General features: G+C 41.4%; 1 protein-coding gene across 1 annotated transcript in view; it reads left to right on the top strand.

Annotated features, from left to right (window-relative positions):
- LOC120988763 (extracellular calcium-sensing receptor-like) overlaps positions 1–16,276 on the top strand; it is a 53,189-nt gene that overhangs the window by 24,044 nt on the left and 12,869 nt on the right. Inside the window, exons 2-3 of the mRNA XM_040416445.1 lie at positions 13,024–13,851; positions 14,073–14,300. Coding sequence (XP_040272379.1) covers positions 13,024–13,851; positions 14,073–14,300 — 1,056 coding nt within the window. The remainder of the gene's footprint in view (positions 1–13,023; positions 13,852–14,072; positions 14,301–16,276) is intronic.

A 16,276-nucleotide genomic window follows, 5' to 3' on the forward strand; every position in this document is an offset into this window, starting at 1 on the left:
CCTCTTGCCCCAGGATTATGGGCCCTCTCATCAGCCCATGCTAAACTTAAACCCCATGGCGATTTGACTGTGTTTGTGGCATCTGAGCGCTGTTTGGATATTGAGCGCTCAGATCCAAGCCATCTGGGGATATGTTAAATGTCTATGTTTACTGTAATGGTTGGGACATTGTATATTAGAATTTAGATTTCTGTCCTATTGTCTCTACGTGTGTATTGGCGATTTCCCTTTGTCCTGAGAGATAATTGAATTACTCCTCGGTTGTCTCCAGGACAGAAGACATTGTGTATTCTCCTGCCTGTGATAATTACATCAACCCATTGTGTAAGGTAATTGTATCACAGGCAGAGGGGAGGATTTTGTGTGGGAGTGTTTTACTGTATTGTACGTGTTTATTGGTTGTTTTTACAAAACCCTGTGGGTGGTACTGATGTGTACCAATGTTATATAAGATCAATAAACACACAGCTCTGGCTGTCCACTGCTTTACCCTCAACACGGAGCCTCGTCTCGTTCTTGGGGGGATTCACTGTATGCTGTTAGAGACTGATTGCTAGGAGTGTAAGCCGCTTGAGTGCGTTTCCTATTCGTCTGCTAGCAGCTATTCGTGAGGTTCCGTTCGGGAGTTTGGAGTATTCCCTTGTATGCCGTTACATCTCCATATGTTCGCATGTTCGGCGAACACGCAAAGTTCGCCCATAAACGTCCATCGGGCGAACCGCAAGGCCATCTTTAGTGAAGTATGCAGTGATTCTAAGAGTGACGCCTGTCATCTACATGTCATACGGACTCACAGTATTATTTCACTACTACAGCAGACTCCCTATATGTGTTACTGCAAGGCACAGTGTTCTACACCACTATAAAGGCTCTCTGCAGCCAGGAAATAGCAGTTTTTTAACGCGATTCGGCACGAACCGGCCAAATAAAAATTTTTAGAAATTCGCTCATCTTTAGTGTTCACTTGTTATATTTTAGTAGAGCAGGTTGCTATGGAAGCAACAATATCAAATACGGTATGTCTATTTAATTTTTTCTTTTGTTTCAGTTTTACATAATAAAGCATTTTTTTTTTTAAATCATGTTTTAGTTTCTTCTTTTTCTGAAAGCCATATTTTTTGGGGGTGCGACAAAAAAAAATGTCATTTCTTGGCACGGTTTTGATTTAATTTTTTTTCACCTGGCAGGGTAAATCATGTGATATTTTTATAGAGCAGGTTGCTACGGACACGGCGATACCTAATTTTTCTTTTTTATATTTATTTTGGTTTTGCACAATAAAAGCATATTTGGAAGAAAAATATTCATGTTTTTTATGTCTCCATTTTCTGAAAGCCATATCTTTTTTCATTTTTGGGCGATTGTCTTATGTAGGGTCTCACTTTTTTGCGGGATGAGATGAAAGTTTGATAGGTATTATGTTGGGGTACATACTGTACTACTTTTTGATCTCTTGATATTACACTTTTTGTGATGTATGATGACAAAAAATGGCTTTTCTTGGCACAGCTTTTATTTTATTTTTTATGGTGTTGACCAGACAGGATGAATCATGTGATATTTTTATAGAGCTGTTTTTTTTTGTTTTTATTTCTTTCAATTTCATATGTGTCTTTTTATGGGAAAATGGTATATTTTTTATTTGAAACAACTTTTTTATTGTTAAAAACACTTTTTCTATTTTTTATTTTTGTCCCACTATGGGACTTCAACCTTACTGGGTCTGATCCCTGTTTGAATGTAGTACAGTACATCTGTATTGTACTGCATTGACTATCAGTGTATTACACAATGTAATACACTAATAATTTGCCTATGAGACCCTGCCTGTGACGCATATGAGGGGTAATCCACCGGTATCGGCATTATCACCAATGCTGGTGGATGCAACAGAGGCCCGCCTGTCAGTAACAGTCAGGCTCCTACCGCTGATCGTGGCACCGCACATGGGGCAGGGGAAGAACCGCAGGACAAGAATATCGTCCTGGGGCGCAAAGTATTGGCCGTTTAGGATGAGCATTCTTGTCCTAGGTCCTTAACCTGTTAAAAAGACACCATACCTAATCATGTGGTAGGAAAGGGAGAATGTACAGTGTACATCACTATGCAGTGCAGCAACATGCATAGCTAGTCCTTACTGGTAGTGAAACAGTTACTGTTCCTCAGAATGACAGGCAGGTCACATATATGTGTAACATCATGCAGGCCACCAACATTCCTAGCTAAACCCCAGCTATACAAAAAAAATGCAATATCCTTCAGTAAAGCAAAAAAAAACACTGTGCGCCCCTGTGGGTGTCCCAATGATTTAATGACTCTAGTGGAACAAAATAAGGGCTTTGAGGAAGGACCAATAAAGTAGTGGAGAAAAAAACATAATTTTTTAATTAATGTTATGGCAGTGCAAACACATTCGTTTAAATCCCTTCTGTTAGATGTAGTATGGCTGGGGAAAGGAGGAGGAGCATTTGTGCGGACGCACGCGGATGACGTGCGCACCTACCTCCTGACGCAGCTATGGATGGTGGCTCGTAGCCAGACGCGCAGAGACCCACTCACCGCCTAAGCCGTCACCTGCTCGATAGCACGCTCCGTCCTGGCCTGGCATCGAGACTGCTGCCCTGTGGAAGCTGGGAGAGTAGAGCGTGAAACCATTGGAGGAGCAGAGTGTTGGTTTCCCCCTCTCCCTCGGCCGCGAATGTATTGGCGTCGGATAAAGACGAGTAGCGGCTGAGCTCCGGAGTTGAGCCCCGACTGTAGAGCGGGACAAGATGGCAGTGGAGCTGTGAATAGAAGGGGACATGAACGGCATTTAACGGAGTCAAGAGCGGGATCTCAATAAAAGGAGAAGCTGTATCAGGAGAATAGCGGCCGATTCTCTGGCTAAGTGAAGCGGTGGGGAAAAGAACTGGTACTAACAAATGTGAACCTTATACCTTATTAATTGTGGACAAGAGACTACAATAATTCTAACGCATTAATCTGAAGGCTTATCAAGTAAAAGTCACAAGCAGTACCGTTGGGACGTGCAAGGTATTGATCCGAGGGCTGACTACACTTTTTGGGCAGGCTTACCGTGATAATCCCCTATAAGTATATGTACTAATAGTACTAATGTACTGACTCTGTGGGTCGCAGCGCCGAACTTGTGGGAGTGGGACTTGGATTCCAGTCTGACATTTGAACCTTATACCCTACTTATTGTGGACAAGAGACTATAATCATTCTAATGTACTAACCTGAAGGCTTATTAAGTAAAGTCACAAGCAGTACTGCTGGGACGCGCAATGTACTGATCTGAGGGTGGACCGCGCTTTCTGGGCAGGCTCACCGTAATAACCTCCTATAAGTATATGTACTATATGTACTAATGGTACTAACCTACTGACTTGGTGGGTTGCAGCACCGAATTTGTGGGAGTGGGACCTGGACTCTTTGCCAGATATCTGATGTCTTCCTATTCCGTTGTTTGTTCCTTGGTTTGGGAGTATTGAATATTCAGTTATTGGCTTCGTGAGACGCAGCATGGAACTCTTGGGAACAAAATCTGGGCTTCTTACCAAATACCTGGTGTCTCCCTGACTCATTGCTTTACCTCGGAATCTGTTAACTGAACTGGGGTGGAGACCGGGTCGTTATATGGACTAAGGGAACATAAGATACATTAATTTATGTACAATCTCCTGATTCTTTTGGATTGTAGCGTTGTTCTTCCTTTGCTGTTCTCCTTCCCTGTCTTCCCCTCCTAACTATATTCTTATTATCTCGCTCTCTATTGGATTTGAAATGTCTAGGCAAGGGGTAGGGAAGAAGGGGAGGGGGCAACCTGAGTTAAACACCTCAATCTCTCCTATGTTCAAAAGAGTAGACAAATCGAAGCAACAACTCCTCTCTAATATGAGCAGACAGACTAGCCCCCCCCCCCAAGAAAAAAAAAGATGACACTTTACAAGATTTAGAGGGCGCGTATTTCTGCTCAGGGGATAATGTAAGCCCGATAATACAAGAGAAAGCCCCCCAGGCTTGAAAGAGCGGTTCCAAAATTCCAAAACAGGTAGATGAAAATACTCTTAATAAAGAGGAGCAGGCACCAAGCCTGCAAGATATTTTTAAAGAAATAAAAAATTGTAGTTTTGCAATACAAGACCTCTCTCTCCAGATGGGAAATGTAAGAGAGTCACTTGGGCTCCTTAGAGCGGACTTACAAAAACATAAAGAAAGAGAGATAGAAGCTGAGAAGAGGATATCAGATGTTGAGGATGTGCTACAAAAAATGGTTAGAGAAAAAGATACCCTAAAGGAAGAAAATAGGGAACTAAAAAAGAAACTGTTGGAACTAGAAAACAGGTCTAGAAGGAGGGAGCAGAGGGCCAGGATACTTGTTCCTTTATACAATCCTGGCTGATGGAACAATTAGGGCATAATATTTCAAATTTCAAAAATTTTGTGGATAGGGCCCACAGAATGGGAAGGCTACCTCCCCCGGGAACAAGACCTAGGCCAATAATCTTTAACTTATTATCGGTCAGGGATAAAGAGGAAATATTGTGCAGGTCAAGGAAGAGGGGTAATTTGGAGTACAAAGGTGAAGTAGTAATGTTATTCCCTGACTATGCAAGAGAAACAGTAAAAGCAAGAAGTCAATTCATTGACTTAAAAAAGATTATGCGCAAGCAAGTATTCCATGACATTTCCGGTTAAGCTAAGGATAGAGTGGGAGAATAAAACATGGTTCTTTGACACTACAGAGGCGGCTGGGGAATGGCTCAAAGGTAAAATAAAGAGTTGACGTTTAAGGGGGCCGCGATCGGGTCGGGAGGGGGTAATGCTAAGTTAGAGAGCCAGGGATTTAAGCCATTCTGGGTCACTCAGTTAGGGGTGGGAAGGGTGGGTTCCTTGCTTGGTGTTCCGACTTTGTACCAGGTCCTCTGGAAATAAAAACTGCACAAGAACCAGTTAAATATTTGGGGATCCAGATAACCTCCAATCCTAAAGATTATGTCCAATTGAATATTATACCTCTAATTAAAAAAAAATAGGAAGAAAATAGACATCTGGAAAAAACTCCATATCTCAATGGCAGCCCGTATTTTACTTGTGAAAATGTGCTTATTACCTTCGTTCAATTATATTTTGTGAAATGCGGCTACAATAATAATAATAAAAAAAATGTTTAAATTAATAGGCAGCTTATTAGCGGATTTGATTTGGAGAGGGAAAAAAACTAGAATCAGAGCAGAAATATTGAAAATACATGAGAGGGAAGGAGGACTATCGATCTTGGATCTGGAACTTTACTCCATCTCGGGTTACATTAAAAACATTATAACCTGGAGTAATTCACAAAGATATAGGACATTTTTTTTTTAGAATATATTTTATTTTACAAATAGTGAAAATCTACAGTATTCCATTTTGGTGTCACAAAACAATAATACAGTAGTACATAATCTCATCATATACAAAATTTCCCTCTTATTTTTTAACCCCCCCTTCCCTCCCTCCAACCCCCTTTTTTCCGCGGAGCTACTGTCTTTACGCCTAGTATTATCATTTCAGGTTGCCCCATATTCGCATCCAAGCTGCCTTTTTTCCTGCTGTTTGGGTGAGGATGTATTCATATTGCTTAACCCTGTTCATCCGCTCCATCCACTCCTGAAAATTAGGGTATTCCGAAGTGCCTCAATATTTAACAATTAATATTTTGGCCAGTGCAATACCCCGAAGCCAGAGTATCTGTTCAGTTTTATTTTTATCTATCTCTGGGAAAGTGCCCAGGATAACATAATTAATGCAAGCTTCGTATTTTATGGGGGAACTGTCCCGCAATTTCCAGAATATTTTAGTCCAATACTCTTTTATCCCTGGGCATTCCCACAGTAGATGTATATAGTCTCCTCTATCTTTACTGCATTTATAACAGTTCTGTTTCCTATCGTTGTAAATAGTATGCAAAAAGGCTGGTGTATAATAGAGACGGAGCATAATTTTCAAAAGAATCCATGCATGGGCAGGGGAGACCGTCGGTCTTTTAATATTTCTGTACACAGCGTTCCACGGGATAGGTTCCCCATTCTGCAGGTCCTTTTCCCATTTTGCCTCACTTCTAAATGTGATTGTTTTAGTGTATTCATATTTTAACTTTGCATAGATGTGTGATATGGAAGTATTAAGAGTCATATCTTGACAAAAATCTAAAAAGGTGTTCCTTACAATATTTAAATAATTCTTATTCTCTGTGTAGTAAATAGCGTGTCGTAATTGTTCATATCTAAATTTATCAATAAATCCTAATGTAATATCTGGTAGGATTTCATTTAAAGGCTTAAGCTGTCCTTTATGAAAAACTTGTGCAATAAGGCATATCCCATATTTTTCCCAATATTCAGCATCACCCAATAACATAACTTGTGGTAAATGTGCATTCCCCCACAGTGGGGTGTACTGAACTGCCTGGGTTACTCCGACCATATATCTAATTTGTTGCCAAATATACCCGAGCATCCTACCGAACGGGTTCATTATTATTTTCTTCTCCATGGTGCCAGTTTCGAGAATGTGAAAGAGATCCTCCCAGGGTCTACAGTGCTCCCCATAAATAAGCCGAATGCATTTATTCTTTCGATTCCTCACACACCATCTCAATTGGGCAGCTATATAGTATCCCTTTAGAAAAATGACGGAGAGTCCGCCCTCTTCTTTATACAGATATTGTATCTTAATTCTGACTCGTTTGCGCCCCCATATTAGTTCATTGAAGAGAGTCTCTAGCTTATTAAAAAATTTGTCTTCTATCGTTATTGGGCTAGCATTAAATACATACAGTAACATTGGAAGCAACGTCATTTTTATAAGTGCTATGCGATTAATTTGTGACAGGGGAAATTTAAGCCATGTTCTAATTTTTTCCTTAACTCTATCTATTATTGGAAGTATGTTCAATTTCGTATAATGTTCCAATTTGGTCCCTATCTGGATACCCAGATATGATAAAGAATCTGCTGGGGTCAGTATACTAACTCGGAGATTATGACCGGGCGGAACCGGACGTTTTAGCCCAACTGTAACGGTCACGTCCACACACACACACAGGGGGAAGGATAGTGACCACTGCCCTCCACCCTCACCCCTGGCCCTGCCTACTTGCCTCACGAGTCCTGATGACAGGGGACAACTGGCCGACAGTCCCTAACTTAGGATACGTGCAGGGAAGACAGACAAGACAAAATACGGAACATGAACAGACCGGGTCAGAACCAAGAGAGCTACGCAGTACAAAGGGTTAAGCAAAGAATGGTCAGGAGAAGCCGGGGTCAAATACCAGGAGAGTAGAGAAGTACAAGAGGAGTCCTAAGAGAGTGGTCAGGTGGGAGCCGAGGTCACAATACCAGGACGGATGCGCAATACAGGAGGAGCAGGCAAAGGATCGTCAGGGAACGGAATCAGGTGAGTATTCAGTAGTCCAACAAATAGCCAGGAACCTAGAAATTAACAGGCAACCTGTGGCTAGCAGGCTGTCTGTATTTATAGTGGGGAGTGAGGGTCATGTGACGTGGCCAGCGTCACATGACCGACAGACCAACCAGTTGAGCACCGAGTGATCAGCTCGGCGCTCAAGGCAGACTTAGGAGCAGGAAGCCACCCAGCAGTAAAGCCGCCCTGGGAATGAGGTCAAACACAGATCCTCATTCCCAAAGCTAAGCAACAGTTCTGCGGGCAATGGGGGACCGAGTGCACCTTCGGAACCCCGTTACACCAACAAGGTACCTATCATGGAATTCATCTTCAAAGCATGGAAGGAAGCCAGAGAGTTATGGACAAAAGATAGATTTCATATGGATACCCTAATATGGGATAACTTCCATCTGACTGAGTTAAACACCATTGAACAGAAAATCTGACGTAAATATGGGATTTTCAAACTGGGCCAGGTATGGAAAAATGGGGACATAATCCCATATCAAGAGTTAAAAAATGAATATGGTTTGGGAAATAAAGACCTGGGGTTATATTACTTACAACTGAAACATGCTTTGCGAACAGGGGTAGGAAAGGGGACACAGATTACGGCTTACCCTCACCCACTAATAAACATCACTAGATTAACAGTAGGGAAAAAAATTATATCTAAAATATTTGAGAGTCTGCTATATCAAAAAACAAAAAAAAAGCTGTTAAATGTCTAATGTACAAATGGTCTAAGGACCTACCATCACAAAATCAGGAATTATGGGAAATGGTCATTCGGGCAAAAAACAAGGTCTCAAAGAATTTCTCTTATAGAATTACTCAATTTAACATACTATATCGCTTATACTATTCTCCCAAACGGTTAATGAAATACTATAAATCTAAAGAATTTAGCTGTCCAAAAATATGGAGAGAAAGGAGTGGATGATGTTCATATACTCTGGACGTGCACTGTTATCCAAGACTACTGGGAGAAGGTGATCATGCGAATAGAGGAGTATCATTCCTTTAAAGTCCCCAGAAATTTTGAGATATGTATTCTTGGAGCTACGGATAAAATAGGTAATTTCCAACAGCGAGACATAGCAGCCAAATTACTATTCCAAGCTAGGAAAAATATCATTTGACTTTGGGGAGTTAGAGTGACATCTACGGTTGCGAACTGGGTGAACTCCACTAGCTCTAGAAGAATTCCATCTAATTTCCCATGAGAAAAAACGTTGTTTTGCCCGAATATGGCATAAATGGCTAAGATAAGAAATGGTCGGGGGTGAGGGGGGGGGGGGGGGAGATGGAGGAGGGGGAGAGTAGAGGGAAAAGAAAACTGTAGTATGGCTGCGCTTCACTATTAGGCTTAGTTCACACTTCACTTATTTGGGCAGTTATTGTCAGCCCAAAGCAGGTGCAGGTCAAACTCACAGAACAGGTTTAGATCTAATCATGTTACCTAATCTGAGAGTAGACTTGGCTCATGAATTTGCCTCATACTAAGGCCTGTTGCACACAAACTTTTTTTCCGTTTACGTTCCGTTTTTTTGCGTTCCGTATAAGGACGGTGTACAGAACCATTAATTTCAATGGATCCGCAAAAAAAAAAATGGAAGTACTCCGTATGCCTTCCATTTCCGTATTTCCGTTTTTACGTTCCGTTCATAGATAAAACATGTCCTATTATTGTTCGCATAACGGACAAGGATAGTACTGTTCTATCAGGGGCCAGCTGTTCCATTCCGCAAAAATCGGAATGCACACGGATGTCATCTGTATATTTTGCAGATCCGTTTTTTGCGAATAGCCTAAAAATAAAGTGGATACTGTATTTTAAGCATCCTCCTTCAAACCATCAGCATTTGGTCAGTAATTGATCAGTATTGGTACGGCAAAAACTGGAGTGGGTTCAAAACAGAGATGTCAAGTGATGGGAATATTTGTGTCTTCTGTGTTTTGGACAAACTTCTGCTTTTGTCTTCCAAATCATGATCAAACCCTGATGCAAAATACTGATCATGTGATAGAGGTTTCTTGCTCAATTTACATGAGTTTTGGCTATTTGCTTCTTAAATCGGCTTTAGGGCTCATGCACATGACCATATCTATTTTGCGGTCCGCAAAAAATGGATCCGCAAAAAATAGGGATGACATCCATCGAAACAGCTGGCTCCTAATAGAACAGTATTATCCTTGTCCGTAATGCGGACAATAATAGTACAGGGAGTGCAGAATTATTAGGCAAGTTGTATTTTTGAGGATTAATTTTATTATTGAACAACAACCATGTTCTCAATGAATCCCAAAAACTCATTAATATCAAAGCTGAATATTTTTGGAAGTAGTTTATAGTTTGTTTTTAGTTTTAGCTATTTTAGGGGGATATCTGTGTGTGCAGGTGACTATTACTGTGCATAATTATTAGGCAACTTAACAAAAAACAAATATATACCCATTTCAATTATTTATTTTTACCAGTGAAACCAATATAACATCTCAACATTCACAAATATACATTTCTGACATTCAAAAACAAAACAAAAACAAATCAGTGACCAATATAGCCACCTTTCTTTGCAAGGACACTCAAAAGCCTGCCATCCATGGATTCTGTCAGTGTTTTGATCTGTTCACCATCAACATTGCGTGCAGCAGCAACCACAGCCTCCCAGACACTGTTCAGAGAGGTGTACTGTTTTCCCTCCTTGTAAATCTCACATTTGATGATGGACCACAGGTTCTCAATGGGGTTCAGATCAGGTGAACAAGGAGGCCATGTCATTAGATTTTCTTCTTTTATACCCTTTCTTGCCAGCCACGCTGTGGAGTACTTGGACGCGTGTGATGGAGCATTGTCCTGCATGAAAATCATGTTTTTCTTGAAGGATGCAGACTTCTTCCTGTACCACTGCTTGAAGAAGGTGTCTTCCAGAAACTGGCAGTAGGACTGGGAGTTGAGCTTGACTCCATCCTCAACCCGAAAAGGCCCCACAAGCTCATCTTTGATGATACCAGCCCAAACCAGTACTCCACCTCCACCTTGCTGGCGTCTGAGTCGGACTGGAGCTCTCTGCCCTTTACCAATCCAGCCACGGGCCCATCCATCTGGCCCATCAAGACTCACTCTCATTTCATCAGTCCATAAAACCTTAGAAAAATCAGTCTTGAGATATTTCTTGGCCCAGTCTTGACGTTTCAGCTTGTGTGTCTTGTTCAGTGGTGGTCGTCTTTCAGCCTTTCTTACCTTGGCCATGTCTCTGAGTATTGCACACCTTGTGCTTTTGGGCACTCCAGTGATGTTGCAGCTCTGAAATATGGCCAAACTGGTGGCAAGTGGCATCTTGGCAGCCGCACGCTTGACTTTTCTCAGTTCATGGGCAGTTATTTTGCGCCTTGGTTTTTCCACACGCTTCTTGCGACCCTGTTGACTATTTTGAATGAAACGCTAGATTGTTCGATGATCACGCTTCAGAAGCTTTGCAATTTTAAGAGTGCTGCATCCCTCTGCAAGATATCTCACTATTTTTGACTTTTCTGAGCCTGTCAAGTCCTTCTTTTGACCCATTTTGCCAAAGGAAAGGAAGTTGCCTAATAATTATGCACACCTGATATAGGGTGTTGATGTCATTAGACCACACCCCTTCTCATTACAGAGATGCACATCACCTATTATGCTTAATTGGTAGTAGGCTTTCGAGCCTATACAGCTTGGAGTAAGACAACATGCATAAAGAGGATGATGTGGTCAAAATACTCATTTGCCTAATAATTCTGCACGCAGTGTACATGTTCTATTTTTTTTGCGGAACGGTCGTAAGGAAACAGAATGCACACATCAGTATTTGATCGGTATTGGTAATGCAAAAACAGGAGTGGGTACAAACAGTGATTACATGTGATATAAATATTTGCATGTCTTCCATGTTTTAGACACACTCCTGCTTTTGGATTCCAATCACTGGCTGACCATGAGGAAGGCCCAGGCGGCCCCCTGGCCATCGACCCACCGGGAAATTTCCCTGTAAGGTCTATAGCCAATATTTGGTCATTTTTTTCCATCGGTATTTGATCAGTTGTCACACCTGCGTTCAGTGCGGATCCGTCTTGTATGTGCACAGACGGATCCGCACCAATAATGCAAACGCTTGTATCCGTTCAGAACGGATCTGTTTGCATTATTCTTTAAAAAAAAAAGTCTAAGTCAAAATGGATCCATCCTGACTTACATTGAAAGTCAATGGGGGATGGATCCGTTTTCAATTGCACCATATTGTGTCAGTGAAAACGGATCCGTCCCTATTGAATTACATTGTAAGTCAGGAAGGATCCGTTAGGTCCGTATCGTCAAGCGGACACCAAAACGCTGCAGGCAGCTCACAAGCGGACCCAGAAATGCCAGTGTGATAGTAGTTTTACCTGCATTATTCCTTCCCATGTGCATAACCTTACATTTGTAAGGATAATAACATCCTACTACTACTATAGCTTTGAGACACTAAGGGCTCTTTCACACGAGCGGATCCTGTGCGTGGAATCCACTGCGTGAAAGAGAGCCAAGCCCCTTTCCGGACAGCAGAGGCACGGAGCATTAACATGATTGATAATGCTCCGTGCCTTTCTGTAACCTTTTTACTACAAAATCACGGTGACAACTTTATCTCACTGTGATTTTGTAGTAAAAAGATCACAGAGAAGCACAGAACAGTATTAATCATGTTAATGCGCCGTGTCTCTGCTGTCCGGAACGGGGCTTGGCTCTCTTTCACGCAGCAGATTACCCGCACGGCATCCGCTCGTGTGAAAGAGCCCTACCTGATCCCCCTGTCCTACACTACCAGGTCTAAATGGAAATCCAAGTGAATTGAACATTTTTAAAAGACACAAGAATTATGAATTTTGGTCAGACTAGATGGGCCAAATGGTTCTTATCTGCCGACACGTTCTATGCTTCTATGAATTAAAATCTGAAACACAATTTTTCTAATATCCCCCAACCAGTTCACATTACTTTATAGGACAGCTGTATGCTGCAAACCATATGCATAGAATGCAAGCCTTGGATTTCTGCCATGGATCTACATTTCAGATTTTCACACAAGTGAACATGACCTAACAGGGCTCCCACCATTAGTGTCTTCTTATGTGGGTGATTGGCTCTTGGGCTCCAACAGGAACCAGTGTGGCAGATGCCTCTAGTTATGCTGATGGTATACTAAAATATAACAATGCTTAGACTGATTAAATAATTTTGTCCACCAATTGATCCCTCAATGTGGTCATTAAATGTGGCAAATCATCAGAGTGTCAAATTTAGGCATCCTCAGGTTCAGCTGAGTGCTCCATATGGGTTAATCGGTAGGTTCTCTTTTGAGAAGACGTGCTCAGCCTCTGCAGTGAATTGGCTGTTCCATATGGGTTAAGGGAGTCCTATTTTCTTATGTCTGGTGGATAAGAGTGACTAATAACATGCTTATGACAATAAGTGATATTCAGTATATATTATTGTAAATAATATTGTAAATACTAATTATATCTTAAAACCTAACACCACTTTCTACATTGTAGGTCAGCTATTTCTCAACCAGCCCTCTACTGAGTGACAGAACACAATTTCCCTCCTTCTTCAGGACTGTCCCAAGTGATGCTTTCCAGTCTTTGGGATTGGCTCAAATGATCAAACATTTTGGATGGAATTGGGTTGGGCTCATTGCCTATGACAATGACTACGGCCGAGAGGGCATTAAAGTCATGAAACAGGAAATTTTAAGGTCAGGAGCCTGCTTGGCCTTCACACAATATATATCAAGTATTCGGTCCTACAGCAATATTCAAAACATTGCCAAAGTCATCAAGAGATCAACGACTAAAGTAGTGGTGGCTTTCTCTACGGACATTTATTTCATACCATTGTTGGAAGAGCTGTTGGCACAAAATGTATCAGGAAAAATCTTTGTAGCCAGTGAAGCCTGGTCCATATCGAAAGTACTCTCAGTAGATAGATACTCTTCCATACTTACTGGGACCATTGGATTCGCTTTTCCTAGCTCTAGTTTAAAAGGGTTTCAAGAATATCTCAACAATATAAACCCCTACAATGTTCCAGGGGTCAAATGGGCCAAGATGTTTTGGGAAGAGGCATTTGGATGTTCTTTTCCTATCGAAGGTAACCCCAACGGTCATAAAAATGAGTCTAATATATGTACGGAGTATGAGGACCTATCAAGCATACAAAATCTCTACAATGATGTTTCAAATTTAAGAGCTTCCTACAATGTTTATTCTGCCGTACACGTGATAGCGAAAGCACTTGAGGACCTTACACACTGCAATGTATGGGATGGGCCATTTTTAGGTGGGAAATGCGCTGATTTGAGGAAGTTTGAACCATGGCAGGTAAATATTACAAGATTTATAATGCAGTTTATAAAACCCCAATGTATGTGCCCTGGCAACCACTTTTCTTTACTGTTCCACTATTTCCCACTACCTCATTCAAGTCCATGGAGACAAACAGGGGGTCTGACAGGTGCCCTTTAGGAAGGTATTCCTATTCATAACCCCCCCCAGGCATAAAATAATATTGTCTATTTTCTTTGTCGCTCTACTTGTCTTAGCTTTTATACTACTTTAAGAAAGTACATGTGTCTTTTGAAAACAAGAGAGAACTTTTCTTCAATGAAAACGGTGATCCGACAGCAATGTATGACATCATCAACTGGCAGAGACATTCAGATGGTTCAATGACCCAAGTGAAAATTGGACATTACAACACTTTGGCTGGATATAACCATAGTTTCATTGTCAACTCAAGTTTAGTTTTGTGGGCCGACGGAAGTCATGAGGTAAATTTTAAAAACAATCTTAAAATCTTCAGTGAACATAATTTTTTGGGGTTAAGGGGACTGTCTGGTTTAATAAGTCTATATAGAAAATCCTAAATTATTAGAAGGAGCACTTAAAGAAGTTAGTCTATCCTGAGCATAAGTTAACAATATCAGATTGGTGGGGGTCCGATTCACTACATCTCTACTAATTAGCCGTTTGAAGAAGCCTTGGCACTCCATGGGCACTTAGTTGCAGCTCAGTCCCATTCTCCTGAAATGCAATACCAAGAACAGCTACTATTCAAAGTATTATGTGCTTGGTAGCTGTCAGGGGACCACAAGGCTCATTGGAGCTCCAGTGAGCAAACAACAATTCCCCTAGAGGAGCAAAAAGGGAGCTAAAATATAACTTTTACTAATCATTATTAAAACCTTGCACCACGTTCAAAGGATAGCAAATATGGCTTTAGAAATAAGGAACAGTCTTACCATTCCGACGGCAAACCCCGATAGGGACAGGCCAAGCGTGGTAAAGTACCGTGCCCACAGTCACTTTGTTGTTCAGTTACTCAAGTTTACTTTGACTAGAAATGTATTTTCATTCAATGGGAGGATCTACCACCAGCTCAGGGGCACTGCGATGGGGAGCCCATGTGCCCCATCGTACGCTAATTTGTTCATGGGCTGGTGGGAAGCAACTTTGGTCTTCACCGAAGAAAGAGCCCTACATACCGAGCCCATAGGACTATGGGCACGGTACATTGATGACATCTTTGTCATATGGCACGATACTAAGAAGACTTTTGAGTCCTTTGTTAAGGACCAAAAAACAAATGAGATAGGTCTCCATTTCACATGTGAATCAGATGAGCAGGCCTTATCCTTCTTGGATGTCCTGATCACTAAGAATCAGACGGGCGAGCTGGACACTTTGGTGTATAGAAAACCTAATTCTACAAATTCACTCCTTAAATGGGAAAGTGAACACCTGCTCCCCTTAAAACGTGGGATCCCTAAGGGACAGTATTTACGTCTGAGGCGGAATTGTTCTACTAAGAAAGAATTTCTACACCAAGCTGCTGACCTTCGCCAGAGATTTTTGGCAAGAGGTTACCCTGACTGTGTTCTTAAATCGGCATTTAGATCAGCCCTAACTGAGGAACGCTCCACTCTCCTTACCCCTAGATCTAAACCGGCACCAACATATAGATTGATTCGCCTAATAACTTCCTATGATGTGAAGCCAAATCTATTAACCCCTTAAGGACTCAGCCCTATTTCACCTTAAAGACCTGGCCATTTTTTGCAAATCTGACCAGTGTCACTTTAAGTGGTGATAACTTTAAAACGCTTTGACTTATCCAGGCCATTATGAGATCGTTTTTTCGTCACATATTGTACTTGACACTGGTAAAATAAAGTCCAAAAAATTTATTTTTATTTATAAAAAAAATACCAAATTTACCAAAAATTTGTAAAAAATTTCAAATTTCCAAGTTTCAATTTTTCTACTTCTATAATACATAGTAATACCTCCAAAAATAGTTATTACTTTACATTCCCCATATGTCTACTTCATGCTTGGATCATTTTGGGAATGATATTTTATTTTTTGGGGATTTTACAAGGCTTAGGCTACTTTCACACTTGCGTTCGGTGCGGATCCGTCTGGTATCTGCACAGACGGATCCGCACCTATAATGCAAACGCTTGCATCCGTTCAGAACGGATCCGTCTGCATAACAGCTTTTTCAGATCTGAGTTTTCACATCGTGAAAACTCTGATCCGACAGTATATTCTAACACAGAGGCGTTACCAATCTGCGTTTTGGTGTCTGCCTCCAGAGCGGAATGGAGGCGGAACGGAGCCAAACTGATGCATTCTGAATGGATCCTTATCCATTCAGAATGCATTGGGGATGAACGGATCAGTTCGGGGCCGCTTGTGAGAGCCCTCAAACGGATCTCACAAGCGGAACCCCAAACGCAAGTGT

Source organism: Bufo bufo, chromosome 1 (assembly GCF_905171765.1).
Source record: "Bufo bufo chromosome 1, aBufBuf1.1, whole genome shotgun sequence".
Classification (NCBI taxonomy): Eukaryota; Metazoa; Chordata; class Amphibia; order Anura; family Bufonidae; genus Bufo; species Bufo bufo.